General features: G+C 55.8%; 1 protein-coding gene and 1 non-coding gene across 4 annotated transcripts in view; both read left to right on the top strand.

Annotated features, from left to right (window-relative positions):
* The first annotated feature begins 466 nt into the window (after positions 1–466).
* Positions 467–21,872, top strand: part of UBE2O (ubiquitin conjugating enzyme E2 O) — a 35,492-nt gene continuing 14,086 nt past the window's right edge. For 2 of the 3 annotated variants that reach the window (XM_045572123.1, XM_036412187.2), the window contains exon 1: positions 483–976. In XM_045572123.1, the coding sequence (XP_045428079.1) occupies positions 542–976 (435 nt within the window). In that variant the 5' untranslated portion in view covers positions 483–541. Of the gene's footprint in view, positions 977–21,872 lie in introns of all 3 variants that reach the window. The other variant, XM_036412188.1, reaches the window with a different exon arrangement.
* On the top strand, positions 19,477–19,531 carry LOC118704653. Its single transcript, XR_004983466.1, has one exon. It is a non-coding gene; the product is annotated as a small Cajal body-specific RNA 14 (non-coding RNA).

Here is a 21,872-nt window from a genome sequence, read left to right as displayed (position 1 = left end):
ACACTCCATACATGCCTATTAAAGCCTTGCTTACACGCTGACGGGAGTCGCTTTTTAACTATTTAATCATGTGTATGCTTTGTCTCCTCAGCTAGATTGTAAACACGCAGAGGGCAGGGACTGTTTTGCCCTTTCCGTGTCCTGGTAGGAGGCTGGAGACGCCCAGGGAGCTCGCTCGCTGCTGTGGACAGCATCCGCCCCACTTCCGCCCCGCCCCGCCCCGCCCCGCCCCTTTCCCTCGGGGCCACGCTACTTCCTCCGCCTCGGCCCCGGCCCCTCCCGCTTCCTCCGCTTTCATCCCCGCCCCTCCCTCGTGGAGTCCTTCCTTCACCCCCGGCTCCCGCGACATCTCCAGCGTCCCCTAGCGACCGGGCGGTAGCTCCTAGCAACCGCATCTCGGCTCCCTGACGGCACGTCGGGCCACGTCAGCGCGCCGTGGCCCCGCCCCCGCGCCGTGGCCACGCCTCCCCGCGTCTGGGCCGCCGCCGCCGCCGCCGCCGCCTCCACCTCCGCCGCCGCCGGAGACTCGCGCAGAGCAGTTATGGCGGATCCCGCAGCGCCCGCGCCTGCAGCCCCGGCTCCCGCCCAGGCCCCGGCCGCGGTTCCTGAGGCGGCCCCGGCCCCGGCCGCAGACACGGCCCCGGCCCCGGCCCCGGCCCCGGCCCGGGCGCCCGCCTCGGACTCGGCCTCCAGGCCGTCCCCGGACTCCGGCCCCGAAGCCGGCTCGCAGCGCCTGCTGTTCTCTCACGACCTGGTGTCGGGCCGTTACCGCGGCTCCGTGCACTTCGGGCTGGTGCGCCTCATCCACGGCGAGGACTCGGACTCGGAGGGCGACGAGGACGGCCGCGGGAGCTCGGGCTGCTCCGAGGCGGGGGGCGCGGGCCACGAGGAGGGCCGGGCCAGCCCGCTGCGCCGCGGCTTCGTGCGCGTCCAGTGGTACCCGGAGGGCGTCAAGCAGCACGTGAAGGAGACCAAGGTGCGCGGCGCGGCGGGGCGGGGGGCACCTGCCTGCAGCCGGGCCCGGGCCTGGGGTCGGGGCCCAGGCGGAGGCCGGGAGGGGAGGCGCTGCCGCCGCGGGCCTGGGCCCAGGTGGGAGGGCGGCCTCGGCGGAGGGGACGCTCCGGTGCCAAGTCATTGCACCAGCCCTGCCCGCCGGGCTCCCCGCGCGAAGGGATCGGAGCCAGGCTGTGGTGCGGTGCGGTGCGGTGCGGGCCTCAAGGTTATGGACGCGGGGCCTCTGCCCGGCCGCCCTGGGGGTGCCCGGGCTCAGAGGCGCGCCGGGCGTGACACCGGTGCGGCGTTCCGCTGGCCCCCGGGAGCCACCCACCGCATTGTGCATCCCGGCCGGGGCGGGAGGGGTGTGGGCATTCCCGGGCAGAGATGCAGGTGAAAACCCCGGGCGACAGAAACCCCCTCCTCCCCCAGAAGTTCACCCCATTGCAGAATGCGTTAGCCTGGTGCGGTGACCTAGCCCCTTTCTGCCTTACCGTGGGGCCTCATTCCCGTGGCTGCGGGAACTTCGTGCGTGGAATCACTGCCGATGGGAGCCTCGGTGCTGGCAGCGCGGGGGAGGGGCTGTGACAGCTGCCCCGATCGATGGCTCCTAAGTGCAGTTGGACTTCTTGGGGGGGAAAGACTAGAGAACCTTGGACGGAGGAGCTCCACCCTTTGGGGACCTGAAGGGTTTTGTGTTGTTTTTTTTTGACCTGAGGCTGTAAGCAGACATCAGACTCCCATTGGGCATTTCGGTGAGGCTGGTGAACATTGCAGTTTTACCAAACCAAGGCTTTATCGTCAGAAACCTGAAACCTTGATTCAAGCTTGGTGTGGTCTTGTTTTCCTGAGTGTGACTTCCTATCAGTGATTCACACACGCAACCCTGTATCTCTCACCCCTTCTCCATGCCCTCCTCCCGGTGTCCTCCCCCTCCCCCACTCCCAGAACACATTTCGGAGCGAGAAGCAGGACCAGGCTGTCGGAGCTGCCTGGGACTGAGAGGTCCGAGCTGGGGAGGGGGCGGGCACGTCAGACGTGAATCTGGGTTTCTCACATGCCCGCAGACAGCGGGCAGGACTGGAGCTTGGTGCCACATGGCAGAGGGGGTCTGTGGCGAGGGTTTGGGCAGAAAGAGCCTGGATCCAGTTCCCAGCGGCAGAAGTGCCCGCTGGTGCCCGCAGGGTCTTTTCCCGCCCTCCCGGTGCGCACGCACCAGAGACACACACATCCACACGCAGGACGCAGGGCTCGCTGCCCTCAGAGAAATGCAAACCAGGGAAGAGGGTGAGTCCCTGTAAACGGCTCCGGAAGGTCCTTGTTTTGGCAGCAGCGCACTTGTTAAGAAGGACCACCAGTGTTGTCTTGTCGGGGAGCGGTTTTTGCTCAGGGTACTGTTGGTGCGCTGTCTTACCAGCAGATGGTTGCCAGGATCTTTCCAGGGGCTTAAAAATATATTTTTTTCCCTAACCATCTTCTCTAGAGGTTCGGGACCCCGGAATGCTCCTAGAGACGGGGTTCGGGGAGCAGGCCCGCTCCCTACCTGGAGCTGCCACGCTCATCGGCTCCTGAACAACTTGCCTTTGGTGGTTCATTTGTTTACAGTTATGTTCCCTCTGCCTCTCCCCCACCGTGTGTAGCTGTACAAAATGTGACTTAAAATACCAGTTCTGGAACTAAACAGAAAATGCCTGGAGGCCATTGGACTCATGTTGACTGTGCTGTGTTGGTTGACATTTTTTGCAGCTCCGGTGGCAGTGTTTCTGTGGCTTCTGGGCTTAGCAGAAGCCACGGGCGGAGGAATTCTGGGAAGCGGAGGCACGGGTGGCAGGCCCAGCCCTTCCTTTAGGACGTGGGGATAGGTTTGTGTGGGAAGGACATTCATTCTTGCTAGGTAAGCTCTGGTACCACAGCCGCATATGGCCCGGGTGAGCTGGATGTGGCTCCTGTTTTGCTTCTGGCTACGGACGAGGGTGGTAGGTGGGTCTTTGCTGGGAGACTGTGGTTTAGGAAGTTTCCTTCACACCTCCCACGCCTTGTAAATCCATCGAGGTGGATTTATAATTTAGATTCTGTTGTCTCCCACATCACTAATGTGGCTATGAGAGTTGGGAACCCAGTTATTGGTAGAATAATGTAGTGACAGTCTTAGAAAGCATTTCTTTTTAAAATTTTCACCTATTGGAATTTGTGTGTACGTGATATGTTTTTATCGATTTGAGAGAAGGAGAGCGAGAGCGAGGGCAGAACATCTATCAGCTGCCTCCTGCATGCACCCCGACAGGGACTGAGCCCACAACCTGGGCATGAGCCCTGACCAGGGATTGAACTGGTGATCTTTTGGTACACAGGGTGACCTCAGCCAGCTGAGCCGCAGCAGCCAGGGCATCTACTGGAACTTTTAAAATAACGTCCTTTTAACATGGAGTAGTAGGCTGGGAGCATTTCTGTACTTTGTTTTGTTTTGTCAGTCCTCACCTGAGGATATTTTTCCATTGATTTTTAGGGAGAGTGGGAGAGAGAGGGAAAGAGAGAGAAAAACATGGATGTGAGAGAAACACATCGGTTGGTTGCCTCCTGCACAGCCCTGACCAAGGTAGGTGTGGTGCCCTTGATCGGAACTGAACCTGGGACCTTTTGGTCTGCAGGCCAACGCTCTAGCCACTGAGCCAATCTGGCTAGGGCCCTTTTTGTTGTCTTCATGTTAATTTGATGGGCAATGAATAAAGGCTTAATATTACTCTCTATTGACTTTTAACTTTTTTATATATTTTTTTATTGATTTTTTTTTACAGAGAGAAAGAGAGAGGGATAGAGAGTTAGAAACATCGATGAGAGAGAATCATCAGTCGGCTGCCTCTTGCACACCCCCTACTGGGGATGTGCCCGCAACCAACGTACATGCTCCTGATCGGAATCGAACCTGGGACCTTTCAGTCTGCAGGCCAACACTATCCACTTAGCTAAACCAGTTTTGGCTATTTTTTTTTTTTTTTTTTTTTTTTTGATGAGCAAATTTCAAAAAGAGAGGCGAAGCGGCTGGCTCATGAGTCCTCCCCCCTCCTGGCCACTTCCATAAATGTAATCAACAGAAATAAAAGACGTCGCATTGCCTTAAAACTGCGGAACTTACTATTTAGTTCCTGGGGTTCCAGCAGCCCAGGGTAAGCCGTGGAGGGCTTCCTCTCTCTCCTGACCGCTAGGTGTGATAGCGGATTTATCCACTGGACACTTTGCCGTTTGGCCACCGATCTCCTTGCCGGGACTTGCTCCTCCCCACCGATGGTGATTTCTTCAGTGAAGTTTCTGATCGAAGCCGAATGCCTGCAGCCTCCTGGCCTCCTTGAGCCCGGGCCGGCCTCGTGGTCTCTGGCCTCACCTGCCATGGTTGGGCCCGCCCTGTGAGGAACACAGCTGTGCTTCCGTCCGGGCTCGGGTGTCCCGTTCACGCGGTGGCTCTCCCCCTCTGTGTGCTCTCTGGCTTTCAGTTGCCATAACACTTAGGGTCTCAGCTGGCTTGAGATTTAATGTCTGTAAATTAGAGCCGTGGCTGTAATCGCCCTGCTGTGTGTGTGTGTGTGTGTGTGTGTGTGTGTGTGTGTGTAAAACATCGCTGATGACAGGCCCCTCGGGAATTGGCTTTTCGCTTTATTTTTGGCTCCTCCTCAGGCCGGCATCCCCTGGGGAAAGCTATTTAGGTGCAGCATCGTAGGCTGTGAGGCCTGCTGGCCCCATCTGCCCAGGTGCCGGACCCATTAGGAGCGATTGCTCTAATGAACTAATAGGAAGAAGTTATGTAAGGTTACCCCAGCCGCGGGGCTAATGCAGCTCATTGCATGCTATTCAGATGGGATCCCAGCGCTTATAGGCTCAGAGTGCCCTGTGACTTCATTCCTGCTCCTTTGGTTTCCCCTCTGGCTCCTGGGACGCATGCCTTCCTGGTCCCCTGTGTAGCTTGTCGCCCGACTCAAGGGCACTTCCATCCGATGAGGGACGGGTGTTTGTGTCCTGTGATTGGAAGTCAAAACCCTCGGGTGCTCTTCCTGGCTGTCACCTACTCGGAATGACCTTGGCTTACTCACTGCTTCCTTTTCTCTGCTGTAAAACACGAGATTTTCTAGCCCTGTGAGGGAGCCTGTGCAGGTGGAAGAACCCGAAGTGTGGGTGGGTGGGGCCTGGGCAGCCACTTGGCTGTTAGCAGCCAGCATCCTGACGTCCATCAACCAGAACCAGCCCCGCCCTCAGGAGATCACTTCCGGGTGTCACAGGGCGGTGCCTCACCAAAGAGGCGTCAGTCCTCATCGGTGTGGTGTTGCTTGTGAGCTGGTGGATTTCAGATTTGAGTTCTTCATTGCGCGTCTTCTGTAAATGGCCACGAGCTTCCCTCCTGTTACCTTATAGGAAGGTCAGTCATGCACATTTAAAGTAACCCCTGCTAACGCTCCCGCCTCCAGGAGGGGAGGGGACACACCTGAGTGTGTGTGTTTCCCAGCTCCTGGAAGGCATCCTCTGAAATTCCTGAATGACAGTGACGAGATTGTGAATTATAAGGGCGGTATAGTATTGCTTTTGTATTGTAAGAAAATAATGACAGACAGACATATAGTGTGCCAGGTGCTCAAGTGCTTATGTGTATTACTCCATACCCACGACAGCCTGGGAATTCGGTCCTCTTCTCCTGTTTCTGAGGAGGGATGAGGACCAGAGAGGTTAAGTAACTTCTCCAATGTCACACTGCCAATGAGTGGAGTAACCTGAAAACATATGGAAGTAAAGATAGTGTTCCCTCACCTGACAGTGCTTAAGTTGAGGATTTATAGATATTTACAGCATCTAAATACCCTGATCTAACCTGAGGCACAAGCCCTGTGGCTGGCATGACTCATCCAGGCTTTTCACACTCAAATCCTGGTGGGGGAGGGTGACCTCAGGTGAGGAGAGAGAAGGAGGGGGTTGGGAGGAGGAAGGTGGACCAGTGCGGGGAGAGGGAGGATCATGGCTGCGCAGCAGTAAGGGAGAAACGCCGTATTTGCACGTGTGCTGGGCTGCTTTCTCTCTCTCTCTCTCTCTCTCTCTCTCTCTCTCTCTCTCTCTCTCTCTTTTAATATATTTTATTGATTTTCCACAGAGAGGAAGAGAGAGGGATAGAGAGCTAGAAACGTCGATGAGAGAGAAACTTACTGGGGATGTGCCCGCAACCAATGTACATGCCCTTGACCGGAATCAAACCTGGGACCTTTCAGTCCGCAGACCGACGCTCTATCCACTGAGCCACACCGGTCTCTGTTGGGCTGCTTTCTGTTCTGGTTTTCATTCCCTGGCCCCTCAGCCATTTTCAAAATACCTGTCAAAGAGTTCATTTTATTTCTGCAAGTGCCCTAGTTGTCGAATGAGTGCACCTCTGTGAGTCTGATTCATTGCAACACTGGTTTGTCCCCACCTCCACCTCCCGGAGCAAAGCCAGTCGGGGAAGCGGCACTTACTCTGCTGTCTGGGAAGTGGCCAGTGTTGGGAAACCCGCCTTGCTCCCTGCCTCCAGCCACTCCGGGCCTCTGGCGCTGCTGTCACCTCCGCTGGGACTGCTGAGTCATGAGACAGGTTCCGAAGGACGCCTGGAGAGGCCGCGTCCTGCTCAGGGCCAGCTCCTTCCCCGCAGTGGCCTTGAGCTTGACTGTGCGCGCGCTCCACCGAGTTCGCTTTAGGACAGGAAAGGCCTTTTTGTGCCCTCCATCCCCGCTTCACTGGGATCCCTGCTTTTCTCTCATCTTCCTGTTCCATCGCGAGGAACTTCCCTCCCTTCTTACTCCTTTATTTCACCCGCGGGCCTCAGGGACCAGTGCCCTCTGGGCCGCGGTTAGAGCGGAGCCATGCGGTGTCAGCTGCCCCGTGGTCCCCTTAGAGTTGGATTCAGGGCAAATTGTGTGATGGGTGCGTTCTCTTAAAGAGCCATCCTGTAGTGTTGGCCCGGGAGAACGTTTCTGTGCGCCCGTTCTGACGGGTAGCAGCTTCCCGAGCTTCATCCCAGAGCTGGGCCTGGTTCTGGGCGGGGCTGGGAGGGCGCCAGTTCACGTGGATGCTCCAAGGCGGGCCCTGCGTGGGTAAGTGCCCTCTCTGCGCACAGGATGCTGTGCTGATATTTACTCCGATTTGCTCTTTTAACTGTAGCTCCTCCTCGAGGCTCTGCTGGCCAAGTGCCGGGAAGGTCATGGTTTTAATGCCGCCGCGTCCACATCGGCAGCTTCCTGAGCGGGGACGCACATTGTTTCTGACATTTTCGCCAGCCTCGGGGCTCCGTTAGGGACCACCTGAGCCGTGGTTAGACTCAGGGAGGAGCAAAATGCTTGCCGGAATGAGTAGCTCAGAATAACAGGAATCATGGCCTCTGGGTTTGCCGGCCCCCAGGCTGTGTGCCCTGCCCGGTCCGCAGCTGGCTCTGCGGGGAGGGTATCCCACCCTCAGTCCTTCCACCAGGCGGGCTGTGCCTCCACCAGGCGGGCTGTGCCTCCACCAGGCGGGCTGTGCCGAGTGGGTCTGCGGTCCGCTTTACCGCGGGTGTTCGGCGTTCTTTTGAAGCAGGATTGTGAAGTGCATGTTTTTGTGACTTAAACATGGAGACAAATGCTATTCTACTGTTCAGAAGTATTCAGTGAGGCAGAAGGTACTGGAATGAATGTCCTTTTTGGGTTAAATCTTGCTGAATATTTGGTTGTGGGGTTTTTGTTTGTTTGCATATTGCAAGAGACTTCTGTAGCTCAGTCAAAGGATGCAGACACTAACCAGGTCACCCTTGGCTTAATGAATAGCATAGCTGTAGACGGAGAGATGCATTTAACTATGACAGTTAATACAATAGTTTTGATCTGAGATACTGAGTAGTGCTAAAACAGGAGGAGGGGCCGAAACCGGTTTGGCTCAGTGGTAGAGTGTCGGCCTGCGGACTCAAGGGTCCCAGGTTCGAATCTGGTCAAGGGCATGTACATTGACCGGTAGGGGGTGTGCAGGAGGCAGCTGGTTGATGTTTCTCTCTCATCAACGTTTCTAGCTCTCTCTCTCCCTTCCTCTCTGTAAAATATCAATAAAATATATTTTAAAAAAATTCTTTAAAACAGGGGGAGGGGCAGTCGGGCCTGCCCGGCAGTAGAGTTGAGACCCGCTACTGGCAGGAGCAGCCTCAGGCTGGGGAAGGAGCCTCTCGGTTTGCACCCTGCAGGGAGCGCTCCTTTCCTGCGTCCGAGCTCTCCGGTCCCAGCCTTTCTGAGGGAGGAGGGCTGGCCAGGGCTGCACTTGTCCCCCCCCCCCCCCCCCCCGTGTGGATGGGAAGGACCTCGGGCACATCTGTGTCCTTCGTGTGGCCCCGGGAGCATCGGGACCTGCCGTGCTGAGAGCCCGCTTGTGCTCCGGCGGGTAATTACTTAAGGGAGTGAGGGCCCTGCCGGTGGTGATGTCATCTTCAAGCCGGAGAAGAGAGAGCATCTTTCCCGCCCCCCCCCCCCCCCCCCCCGGCGTGCTTGGTGGGAAGGAGGGCCCAGCACCTGCTGGTGGGGACGTGTCTGCCTCCATGTCCTCGTGACCCGCACGCCCCGCCGGCTCTCCGCCTCCGGCTCAGACGGCTCCCGAAGGTCAGGGAGACCGGGCCCATTGCCGGGGCTGCGGCCGCTCCCGTTTCTGCCCCTTGGCCCATCAGCCTCATTGATACGGCTGGTCCTCTTATTCCGGTGGTTCCACTTACTGGCCTGGATTTTCCTCTTTCCTTTTTCTCACCTCTCAGACACTTCCAGAGGCAGAGCTCCCCTCCCTCCCTCCCCTCTCCCCTCTCCTCACCGGCTGCTCCTGTGGCCCTGCACCTGCATGTGGACGGGCCTGGCCCTCCTCCGCTGCCCTCCACCCACCGCGCTTCTAGAGACTCCCCTGGCCTCTGGAACCCAGGCTTGGGGCGCCCCTGAGGAGTGCAGTGGCTCTCACTCTTAGACAGTTTCTCCTTCTACTTTATTGGGAGAAATTTCCAAACGGAGAGAAAAGGTAAAGATCGGCGGTGATTGCCGATCACTGGCCATCAAGAGCCCGCAGCTGGCCTGCTGCTGCATTAGCTCGGTCCGCGGGGTTCGGTCCGTGCGGGGGCGTGAGTGCGGGGCGCGTGCGTGCGGGGCGCGCTCGAGTGCGGGGGTGGGGCGCGCGCGAGTGCGAGGGGGGGCGCGAGTGCGTTCTCTCCTGGCGCAGGAGCTGGAGGGGTGCCGGCACTCACCTCTGCTCACTGTTTGCCGCCATTTATAATGGGCCCCCTGGCCCCAGGTTACATTTTCCTCTTTAAAAAAAAATAATAATAAAATAAAATAAAAATATATATATATATATTATTGATTTTGTACAGAGAGGAAGGGAGAGATAGAGAGATAGAGAGAAACATTGATGAGAGTCATCGATCATCTGCCTCTTGCACACCCCCTACTGGGGATATGCTCGCAACCAAGGTACATGCCCTTGACCGGAATCGAACCCGGGACCTTTCAGTCCCCAAGCCGACGCTCTATATTGAGCCAAATCGGTTTCGGCTACATTTTCCTCTTAAAAAAGATCTGCCCTCCCTGGGTGGCTAGGCGACACTGGTTGGAGCGTTGCCCCAAACACCAAGGATTGTGGGTTAGATGCCTGTCAGGGCACATGGTGGGAGGCAGCCGATCAGTGTTTCTCTCTCACATCGATGTTTCTCTCTCCCTCCCCTCTCTTTAGAAACAATAAAAATAGTATCCTGGAGGGAGGATTAAAGGGAAATTAAAAAATATTTTCATTGTGGTAAAATACACGTAACACAAATATACCTCATTAAATACCTTCATAATGTTGTGCAACCATCACCACCCCCACCGCCACGACTTTCTGTCCGGTCAAACTGAAACTCGTACCGCGGAACAGTAACCACCTCTCCCGCCCCCTTCACTCCAGCCCTGCAGCCACCTCTGTTAGTGTGTCTGTGGTTTTATTAAGTGGAATTGTACAGTGTTTGTCTTTTTATTACAGCTCATTTCATGCAATGTCCTCACGCTTGGTCCATGTTACAGCTTGTGTCAGAATGTCCTTCCTCTTTAAGGCTGAGGAATATCTGTGGGGTGTATATGCTATTCTTTACTTCTCCGTTCACCTGTCGTTGCATACTTGGGTTGCTTCCATGTTCTAGTTATTGTGCATAGTGCTATTATGAACCATGGATAAACAAATATTTCCTTAAGATCTTGTCATGTCCCTAACTGGTTTGGCTCAGTGGATAGAGCCTTGGCTTGGGGACTAAAGGGTCCCGGGTTCGATTCCAGTTGAGGGCCAGTGCTTGGGTTTCGGAGTGTGCAGGAGGCAGCCGATCATTGATTCTCTCTCATCATTGATGTTTCTATTTCTCTCTCCCTTTCCCTTCCTCTCTGAAATCAATAAAAATATTTTAGAAAAAGATCTTATCATGGATGCTTTTGCATATATATCCAGAAGTGCAGTTGCTGAATCATGTGATCAGTCTATTTCTGTTGTTGTTGTTGTTGTTTTTTTTTAGAACTGCCACGCTGTTTTCCACAGCAGCTGTACCATTTACATTCCCACCAACAGTGCACAGGGTTCTATTTTGTCCATATCCTCGTCGTCGACATTTGTTATTTTCTGTTTTTTGATAGTAGTGATCTAATGGGTGTGAGGTGTGTCTCATTGTAGTTTTGATTTGCATTTCCCCAATAATCAGTGATGTTGGACATCTTTTCATGTGCTTGTTGGTCACTTGTATAGCTTCGGAGAAATGCCTATTGAAGTGCTTCCCCCATTATTTAACTAAGTTGCTTGGTTTTTTGATAGTTGAGTTTTAGGAATTCTCTACATATTCTGGGCATTAGTCATTTATTAGATAATTGATTCATAAATGTTTTCTCCTATTCTATGGTATCCCTTATATTCTATTAATAGTGTCTTTTTAAAAAAAATATATTTTATTGATTTTGTACAGAGAGGAAGGGAGAGAGATAGCGAGTTAGAAACATCGATGAGAGAGAGTCATCGATCAGCTGCCTCTTGCACAACCCCTGCTGGGGATGTGCCCACAACCAAGGTACATGCCCCCGACCGGAATCGAACCCGGGGCCCTTCAGTCCCCAAGCTGACGCTCTATCCACTGAGCCAAACCGGTTTCAGCAATAGTGTCTTTAAAAAAAAAAAAAAGTCTTTATTGATTTTAGAAAGGGAAAGAAATAGAAACATCAATTATGAGACCCACTGACTGGCTGCCTCCTGCTCACCCCCTACTGGGGGTTGAGCCCTAAACCCTGGCATGTGCCTTGACCAGGAATTGAACCAGTGACCTCTTGGTTCATGGGTCGATGCTCAGCCACTGAGCCATTCCAGTTGGGCTGATAGTATCTTTTGATACATAATATTTAAAAATTTTCATGAAGTCTGAAAGCCTATTTTTTTGCTTTTGATGTGTGCCAGTTCAGCGGGCTGTTCCCTGCCTCTCACACCTGCACTCAGACAGCACCCTCGCGCTCTCTCCTGGTTGGGAGCTTCTTGGGAAACAAAGCTCTCTCTCTGTAAAAGCTTTTGTTCCGTGTCGCTCACGTGTAGAGTCGTGGAAGCGTTTCCGTGAGTGGCCGGTTCCTCCTGCTTGGCCTACACAGTCTTCTCAGCCTTTCCCGGCGCTCATGCTCTGTGCTGGAGCAGAGGGCCCCTTGCCAGCTGCCATGTCCCCCTCACCGGAGGTTGGCCTGGAATTTACTGCCCACACCGGGCTCTTTGGAGAGCCCTTTGCTTAATCACCCAGCACTGGGGCATGCGGGCATCCTGGTGCTAGAAGAGCAGATTAATCAGACCCACCATATTGCACTTTGCTGGGTTAGCACCTTCCCTCCCCAAGCTCGTCAGGCGGAGCGCGGGCCCCGCGGCGAGGCTGGAGGAGGCAGGCGTGTCCCTCGTGGTGGAACGCAGTTGGCCCCGGAGTGGAAAGCCGGCCGAAATGGAGACTCGCCCTGGCCCGGCCCCCCAGGCTGGGGCTGGAATGCCGCTAAGGAAAGCCTCCCGCTCACCACCCCGCTCTCCGCCGGGCCCTTGGTGTGACTCTGAGCGGCCTGAGGAGAGCACCGGTTTCACTGCAGGAGCCACCAGAGTTCAGCGGGTTCTGGTGTAACCCCCAGACCTGGCGGGAGCCCCTCTCTGAGCCTCAGTTCTCGGAGGGCTGGCTGTGTGCGCAGCAGCTGTTGGGTCTCCGCTGAGAGCAGTTAGCGCGCGGACCTGCACGTGTGAGCTTCTGAGGCCCGCACCTCCCGTGGGAGCGGCCGACTGCCTCCTCGGTGCTGGCACCGCTGAGCTCGGAGCAGCCGGATGAGGGGTGCCGGCTGTGTCTGGGCGCAGGGAGGGGGCGGGGCGGTTGGTTGACCCCCTTCTGTTAGTCAGGGAACTGAGGCCCCAGCGGCTCAGCGATTGAGCTTAGGATTGATGGGAGCCACAGATGGTCGAAGACACTAAGACAAAGGGAAGAAAAGCCACCACCTGATTTCTGAGCAGTCGAGGCTGTTAGCAGTGCTGATTTTCGTTTCTGGTGACTCTGTTACACTGGAGACAGGTTCTGGTGTTCAGCTTGAGAAGTAAAATCTGATTTACACTGTGATTCAGGACAGACAGCTAAGAAAACCCCCTCCTCGGAACCTGGGGTCCAGGCAGTCATTAATTGCAGCTGAACCCGAGTCGCCTTAAAAAAAGAAGCAAAACAGCTTTACTAAGGTATTACTCACACCGTAACATTCACCCTTTCCAAGTACAAAGTGGTTTCAGTGTGTTCACAGATTTGTGCAGCCACCATCCCTGTCTAGAGTTAGAACATATCATCACCCCCAAACAAACCTCAGCCCATTACAGTCACCCCGCCTTTCCCCCTCCTCCAGCCCCTGGCACCACCAGGGTTGCTGACCTGGACTTTTTGTGTGACTGGAGACACGTACTGTGGGCTGTGGTGCTGGCTTCCTTCACCAGACGCTTTCCCTGTCCGTCCTCAGGCCTTCTCGTGGCCAGGTGGTGAGCGTTCTGTGGCCTGGAGATGCCACATTTTGTGAATCCTTCCACGAGGTGCTGGGCGCAGGTTGGCTTCCCCCGGGGCTGTTTGAATAAGGCTGCTCTGAGCGGTCTGCGTGTACACCTGCACTGCCCGCTCTCCTGGGCGCTGCTCCCAGGAGTGGGCTTGCCAGGTAACATGGCAGCTCTGTGTTAACCTTTCAAGCACCTGCCAGACTTTTCCAGAAAAGTCATTCCTGCCAGCAGGGCGCGGGCTTCGTTTCTCCACCCTGCCGCCCTGCCTGTTGCGGGCCTTTGGATTGTAGCTGACCCGGCGGGCGTGAGGGCATCTCCTGTGTGTGGGGTGCGCTGTCCGGTGGCCAGTGAGGCCCCGCCGCTTGTTCCTGGGCTCAGTAGCCATTTATGTATCTTCTTCGAGAAGTGGCTGTTCGGGTAAGCCAGGTCAGACCCTCTGTTTGGCCTGGCTTATTGTCGGCTTGCCTCGGAGGCCCTGCCCCTGGGCCTTCTCTGTCCTTCAGAGCCGGCAGGTGAGCGCCACCTCCCGGGGGGGTGCCCAGGCTGTCACTGGGGCGGTGCCAGGCATCTTGCTTTATGTTGGGATGTAACCTCCTTCCATTTAATATGCTTTAGGCTTCACATTAACCCTCTCCAGGAGCCAGGCTCCAGTTGTCACCCTGGCATGGAAAGGGGCACCATAGGTCTATGGGACAGCGGGCGGGCAGCTTTCACAGTTACCAGTCATGTGTTCCGGAGGCCGCCGGCCGCCATGTCAGTGTTCAGAGGCAGAGCCATCCGCCGTTTCCTTCTCAGAGCCGGACGGGGCCTTTCTGCAGCAGACGGTGAAGTGCTCGGTGAGCAGCACGAGTGCTCTTTGGGAGCAGCGTGTCTGGATCCGTTCGGCGGGTCTGGCGGGTCTGGTGGGTCTGGGACGTGGCTCGGTGAGGGCGGGGAGAGGCTCCTGTGTGTGCCGGGCAGCGGCCTGAGCTGAGCATCCCGGCCACCGGGCTGCACAGACTCCATCGTCAGCGGGTCTGTCTGCGAGCTGCACAGGCGCTGCTATTTGTGTTGTGTGACTTCAGTTTAGCATTTAAGAATCTGATTTAACTCTGGAAGTGTGTAAAGTGTTGCTCACCCACGCCTGCCTCATGACACGAGCCCAGCCCAGCCTTGGCCTGGACTGTTCCTGCCGTCGTGGCTCCACCAACAGCAGCCGGTGGGATTTTGTGTGCCTTGGACACTGGAGAGCAGAGCCATTTGCAGGAGCAGAGGGGGAGCCCTTGCCGAGGATCGCGGCGTTCCTGTGGAGCGGTGCTCCCCCCCAGCTCAGAACAGCAGCTCTGGGAGAGCCTGGAGCGAAGGAGCTCAACGGCGGAACTCAGCACTCTGAGCCCTGAGTTTGTGATTTCTGGTCCTGTTGGCTTACTGTCCTCTCCGTCTTCATATGCGCCCCATGGCTGTGCGTGCAGCGTTAGCTGAGACCGCGCTGGCGTCCTCAGGGAAACAGGCAGATGAGCACATCACTTCCTCCACCTCCTCCAGAGACTCCGCCGAAGCCACAGTACCCATTTGTCTGAAAGTGTGAAGCCAGAGGACAAGAATGGGAGAGAAGGCAATCATGGGCAAAAGATTTCAAGTTTGGGAAGATGGGGAGTGAGCGGAGACTGCGCAGAGCGGAGCAGAGAGACCTCGGGGACGGAGGCTCCTACTGCCTGCTGCCCACGCGGCAGTGAGGTTTGGGCCTAAAGACAAGGAGCAGGTGAGTGTCTGCACAGAGATTAAGCTCCCGCTGCCTCTTCATTCCTGCAAACCAGAGAGTGCCCTCCCCTCTGCCCAGATGGAGCGGAGGTTTACGCTCTGAGAAACGGACCGGGACTCCGGATTGAAGTGCCGCAGGCAGAGGGCACGGCAACTGGAAGAGGGATTCTGAGCTCTGAAAGGGTCCCAGCCAGTCCCGCCCGCTCCCAGCGAGCTGCGACCCGGAGTGAGGTGGGCTGGAGGAGCCCTCTGGGGAAGGGAAGTGTCGGGGACAGACCTGCAGCCGCTGGCGTTGGCAGCCCCTCAAACAGCAGAAGCCGGTGCAGTCCACAGCCCAAAGCCTCTGTGTTCACAAGCCGCTGTCAGCTTTTGGCTGCCATTTTTACCTTTGTATTTTGAAATAATTATAGATTCGCAGGGAGCTGCAAAAATGGTGTGGAGTTGTCCCCTGTGCCCTTCATCCAGTTTTCCCCGTGGGTACATCTTACATAACCACCAAGAGCGTCAGAACCGGGGGCATGGCATTGGTGCACACATGTGTGCAGTTCTGTGCCATTTTATTACATGTAGTTTCATGTGAGCGCCGTAGCAACCAAGATACAGAGCTGTCCCAGCACCACAAAGATACCTATCCCCTCTATGAGGTAGGAATGGACAGCCAGGGATCATGGAATGTAAGCAGGAAACTCGCAACATGAATGAAGGACAGAGGCCAGACCAGCATCACAGGAAACAAAGTATTGATGCTGCAGACAGAACAAGCTCTCAAACAAGAAGTGAATGTCCTCAGAGAAATGAGCCAATATTCGGTCAATGGAATAAAACAAATGCTCTAAAAATCAGGACAAGAAAGAATTATTGGACAGTAACAGTTTTAGGGGAGGTGGTTGGTTGACAACCCCCGAAATAGAATAAAAATTTCTGACATCTAGGCAATCTATATAGAAAGAAAGGGAAAACAAAGGGCAGAAATCTGTCAAATCAGAAATCTTTCCAGAATTGGTGATCACAGGGTTCCAGGTTGGTGCATGGTGAATGGAAAAAGTCCTAACTGGCGCATGGTATAATTCCAGAACACTGGGGATAAAGCTTCCAGAGAGAAAACCGGTTGCATACAGAAAGTTTGGGAATGAGGATGCGTGGACGTTTTCAACCTCATGGCAGCGGAGTGGATCCCCAATCTAACGGTAGAGTGAGCAAATGCAGAAACACCCCCACGGCAGCTCGGAGAAAGGCTCCGTCAGCTGCAGCACAGATCTGAATGCACGCTGAGCTTGTAGGAAAGAAAAGGGACTGAGAAACTCAAAGAGGGACTTCAATGCCAGAGCAGAGCAGGCCTGCGGATGTGGCAGCTCTGGGGGGGTTTGTTGGACCCCTTAATAGGCCCTAAAATAATAGAGATTTGGGTTTTAATGAACCTTAGAGTATAGAATGGAAATACAAATCCCCGCAAAGGGCTATTTCCTGATAGAAGGGATTTGAGGAAATAAATCCCACGGTTCAGGACTCCCAAGCTTCCTAGCTAGGCTTCTTGGAGAAGGAGAGGCAAGGCTTTTGTAGAATGACCTTTCACTTGGCTTCCTAAGATCTCCACAGATGATGAGCGCTCGCTAGGAAATCGCTAAATGTGCAGAAATTAAAGCAGGAGTCAGCACAACAGAAAGGATTTCCAGCATTTAAAAACTTCAGCTGGCCGGAACCAGTTTGGCTCAGTGGATAGAGCATTGGTCTGTGGACTGAAGGGTTCCGGGTTCGATTCCGGTCAGGGGCATGTACCTTGGTTGTGGGCACATCCCCCCAGTAGGTGGTGTGTAGGAGGCAGCTGATTGATGTTTCTAGCTCTGTGTCCCTCTTCCTTCCTTCTCTGTGAAAAATCAATAAAGATATATTTAAAAAATAAAAACTTCAGCTAATAGGAGAGATCATTCTCTCTCTATATAAAAGCCTAAGCAACCGAACAACCAGTCACTATGATGTGCACTGACCACCAGGGGACAGACGTTGAGTGCACAGGATCGGGCTCCATCATGTCTGGATCGGCCCGAAAGCAGCTAGTCTGCAGGTCATGCCAAGGGACTCCCACTAGGCCTCTATTAAATATATATGTTTAAAATGATTGAAGGGCTAAAGGAAAGAATAGAAAGAAAAGGAAAAAATAAGACAATAATTTTAAAAGGCCTATTCTTTTTAACCCTTACCTGAGGATATGTTTATTGCCTCCCTTACATGCTCCTATGGGGATGGAACCAGTAACCTAGGCATGAGCCCTGACTGGGAATTGAACCCATAACCTTTTGGTGTACAGGATGATGCTCCAATCGACTGAGCCACGCCGGCCAGGGCAAAAGGGGCTCTTTATAAACAGAACCAGATAAAACCTCTTGAATGATCTAATCATTGAATCAAAAACCCAGTGGAAATGTTAAATAGCAAAGTAGACACACCTCACAAGAGAATTATATGAGCCAGAAAATAGATCCGAAGAAGTTAAGTAGAATGCGCAGCTAGAGGAAGAGAAGTGGGGGTGCGGAGGGGAGGATGAGAGGGCCCAGCCTGATCTAATGGGCGTTCCCAAAGGGAGAAGAGCATCTTAAAAGCAGCTTAAGAGGAAGACATACCTCCAGGGTTCACAGCAGACTCGGCAGACGCCTAAGTAGCACCTGCAGAAGCCAGACCACGACGCAGTAAGCCTGCAGCCTGCAGGAGAAGGAAGTGTTGGCTTAGTTTTCAGGAACCAGCTTAAGTTGTCATTCAATGGTGAGAACAAAGTAAAGGCATTGTACAAAAAGAAGAAACTGAGTTTATTTGCTAACGGGCCTCAACTGCGCTTGAGGAAGAAGGAAACAACCAGCAGGAAGGAGAGGCGGTGGAGTGGTGGGCAGGACGTCGGATCCAGCGCCTGCCAGCATAGTAGCTGTTCAGTTTGTCGAACAAGTGGATGGGTGGATGGGTGGATGGCCAACATCTAATGAATAAATAATAAATGTCAAAGCCCAGACTTCTCTACAGGACAGGCCCTGCCCTGCCCGCCCGATAGAGCAGAGGCAGATGGAGCTCAGGCCGAGAAAAGCCGGTTCCTGTCACCCCCTCCCCTGTGCTCCCTTACAGCTCCTGTTCCGGATCCCTTCAGCACAGTCCACACTGCTCTGCCGGAGTGGCCTCGGACATAATCGCGGAAGCGTTCAGGGGGCCGGGTGGAAGGCACGAGAACTGCCGCAGGGATCCCGGCGCCTAGACCCCAAACCATCCTCCAGGCCTGCCTTCCCCTCCCGGGCTTGGTTGGCCCTTAAAGGAAGGACCAGACCTTAGCACAGCCCGTGGGGCGTTGCCATCTGTCCGTGTGGTCTCCCACCCCTGCCTCCTCGGGGGAGTCCCGGCCTGCCCACCCGCCTGCCCGGGATCTGCAGTCTTCTCTGCCCTAAGCACGATAGAGCCATCGGACCAGCCCCTGCTCCCCGCTCCACCCCTACTCCAGTGAGAACCTGGCCCGGAAGGAGCCGGCCTTGGCTCCGGTGCTGGCGTGTTCTTTTTACAGCCTTCTTCTACCGAACTTGCATTTTTAAAAATAGAGTGCCGAGTGAGTGCCTTTCCGTCCGCGTCTGCTTCGGGGGGAGGATGCCTTTGCAGCGTGTGGCTCCTGATCGATCCTCAGGGTTGGGCGCACACAGGGAGGAGCCGAGATGCGCTGGTGGAGGCGAGGCTGGCCATCGCGGGCCGCCGGGGGAAGGCTGAGCCCTCAGCTCTTTGCCGACCGGAGATTACGTCATTTTGAAGATTGTGTCATTTTCTGAGGGTTCGCAGTGGGGAGGGTGAAGGAGGGGGTGGGAGCATCTGTCAGCCGAGGCTGGTGGCCATCCTGCAGGAGTGGAGCAGGCAGGGGCACGCCCTTCCTGCCAGGGCGCGTCTTGCTCAGGCTTGGAGCTCGTAGGCGATGGGAGAGCCAGACTTTAAGCACCAGCTTGTGCCCACTCAGTAACCCGCTCTACACACCAGGCTTCATGGTCTCAGCGTGGGCCCAGGAGCTCCTTCTGCCTGGAAGTCTTCACGGCAGTGGCGCTGGGCCTGCCCCCAGGTGTCCGGGTGCGTGCTGGCGGGTTCGGGGCTTTGCCACCGTTTGCCACCAGGGCCCGGTCCCTCGCCTCTCAGTCAGCGAGGTGCTGAGAGCTGTCCCGGAGTCTGTGGCTCTGTCCGTGGCGTCTGCCTGGGACCCGGCCTGGACCAGGGGCTGCCCCCCTGAGCAGAGTCAGCCAGAGTCTGGGCCACATCACTGCGGACCTGGTGCGTGTGCGCCTGTCCAAAGATGGGCCACGCGTGTCGGGTGCTGAAGGCAGGTGCCAGCCAGCTCTCACTTGTTAGTTAGTCACACCACCTTGCTGTTGCATCTTGAGCCCCAGGTTTGTGTCTTTACACTTTCCTGGGATTGAGAACAAATGCCCCAAGTAGTTGGGGTTCTGTGTTGTTGTAGGTAGGAGAAAGAGAAACTTACTGGTTAAAATAGAACAGTTTTAACCCGGGCTGCTATTAGACTTGCCTAGGAATGTTAAGAGACAGATCTGGCTTTTATGTAGAGATTCATTCAGCGGGTTTGGGTGAAAATCCAGGAATCTGGGTTTTAAGAGAGACCTGAGGGTTCTGACAGACAGCTGCCTTCAGCCTGTCCTGGTGACCGTTCCCGGCGCTGGCTGCATTTGTTCTGTCCGGTTCCTGCCGACGGGGTCTGTCTAGGCATCAGCTCTCCCGTGCGATGGCTCCGTACGTGCACAAAAATGGACTTCTCCGGTCCTTCTCTTCCCAAGGAACCTGTCAAAGCTGCTCCTTTTGCTTCACACTCCTGCTATTTTGACACTGCCATGTTCAACCCCTCTGTTTTCATGGGCATTTCCACCACCTGGTCTTCAGGGGCAGCAGGTGTGACCAGCGAACCCCTTGCCGTGGCTGATGCTGAGGCGTCGTGTCCAGAAATGGGTGCTGTCCTCGGTCCGTTTCCATCCCTCGCCCAGGCATGTGGCCTCCTCCAGGTCTGTGGGGAGCGTCTGGCCGGGAAGTCCTTCCCAGGGCCGGGAGGAGCCTGGAGGAAGGGAGAAGCTCCCCCACTGCCTCCCCCCACTGCCTCCCCCCACTGCCACGCAGAAGCAGGAATTTGTGTCCACGACTCAGCTCAGCAGTGCGGTCACTTGTGTATCGATGTCCTCGGGTATTTTATTTTGGGCCCATCTAAAGGTACCTTCTTTAAAGCCAAGGCGCATGCCTATATGTTATCTCCTGTCTCATTCTGAGTTTGTAGAAAACACTCAGCTACTGAATTGCTTGGCCTCCGGCTTCAGTTTTAGCGGAGCTTCTGTTGAATGGTCTCTGTAGCACATGATTGACAGAGTGTTCTAGTCAGGGCACCAACGTCTGTCTTTTCTTCTGCTCAGCCATTTCCCGCTGCCTCCCTGCCCCCCGCACAGAGGCCTCTGGCCGTTTGTGATTTGCTGGCAAATCCTCTGGCCTCAGGTGGGCAGGCTGCTGACCGCTGGCTGTGCCCCGGACAGCCGCTCTGAGTTCGTCCTACACTGGCCTGTTCCAGCGGCCTCATGGTCATGTCCCCAGTCCAGTGGGAACTGGAAACGGCTGAGGAAGAGGCTGGAAGAGGAGCCCAACTCCAGCCCACAACCAGTGTCATTTCCTGCCATTCCCGCCTCCCTGCCCTGAAATCCAGTGTATTACCGCTTTAAATCAGAGAGCGTTACAGGCTCTCCACTCTACAGTGTGTGTGAGCATGTAGATCTTGGGCCTTGTTTGCTTGTTGTTGTTTTTTAATGTTTTTATTGATTGGTTAGCGCGAGGGGAAGGGAGGGTCTGTACCCTGACTGGGAATCAAACTGGCGACCTTTCAGGGCCTGGGACGACCCTCAACCAACTGAAACCCAGTGGCCAGGGCAGTTTGCCTGTGTTTTGGCTCCAGACCAACTGCTGATGAGAAGAGATGCCGTTCTCCTGGAAGTAACTGGGCGACACCCAGCCAGAGATGACGGGGCAGTCAGGCCCTGCGGCCCCCATAGCCCTGAGCGGAGGGAGCCCTTCCTGCTGCTGTAACCGGAGAGGCTCCCAGAAAGCGGGCAGGATACTATCTGCCAGAAATACTCCCTCCGCGCTCCCTGCGGCCGGGGCAGGCTGCACGCTGGAGCCAGCGGCCTGCCTCCAGGCCCCTCCGCCACGCAGCAGCCCTGGGGCTGGGAACCGTTACTATTGTCTCTGTCTCAGTGACAGTGCGCTTACTCCATGGATCTCCATGCTCACACAGACACTGGGGTGGAAGGTCTCAGGTTAAAACACACAGCGCCCAGCAAGTGCCTGGAGAGGAGTAAGCGCGGGGTGCTGTCGCCTAGAGGCAGAGGACTCCCGACCGAGCCCCAGGAGCACAGCCGCCCCTTCCGGAACAGGAAGGGAGGAGGGAGAGGCAGGAGGGCTTGTGGAAGGGCCTGTCGGTGAGAGGCACTCGGAGGAGAGCGGCTCTGGGAGAAGGGCAGAGCCAGGACAGGGACGCAGGATGGAGGGACGTTGGGAGCCCTTCCAGACACCATTTGCTGGTTTCCTGGAATTGCCAGGGGCAGGGAATGTCGCCAGGACAGAGGCCACCGCGCCACTTTCCCTCCCTGCCACTCCCACCGGCGAAAGGCCGTCCCTGCCCCGGGAGAGGAGCTCCGCCAGAGTGGAGTCACACTGCGGAGGGCCAGGTGCAGGTCAGGGGAGCCCCGAAGGCTGGTGCTGCCACCCAGCTCCCTGGCCGCAGTGCGCCCGCTGCCACTGCCGCGCTGCTCCTGCCCGGGCCTCGGAGCGGGCGCTCAGCCCCGGAGTCTGCACCGGGCAGGGCCTGTGCTGTGCCCTCGCCCTCCCTGTCCCGGAGGCTCTCGAGGACCGCACGCCGCCAAGGTGGGGACACGTCTCCAGACTCACTGCTCCTCAGGGATCCCTGAGCCGGCGAGGTGGCGGAGCCGCTGCCAGTCACACCAAGAATGGCATTCCCTCCCACCCATGCCGTCCACGTGGTCCCCGTCGAATTTCCTGGGGCTGCGACTTCTGGTTTCTATGGCAACTTGGGAAGACCTGCA

This window comes from Pipistrellus kuhlii, unplaced genomic scaffold, assembly GCF_014108245.1.
Source record: "Pipistrellus kuhlii isolate mPipKuh1 unplaced genomic scaffold, mPipKuh1.p scaffold_m20_p_44, whole genome shotgun sequence".
Lineage (NCBI taxonomy): Eukaryota > Metazoa > Chordata > Mammalia > Chiroptera > Vespertilionidae > Pipistrellus > Pipistrellus kuhlii.
The sequence above is the reverse complement of the archived record's forward strand: the minus strand, read 5'-3'. Positions and strand labels throughout refer to the sequence as shown.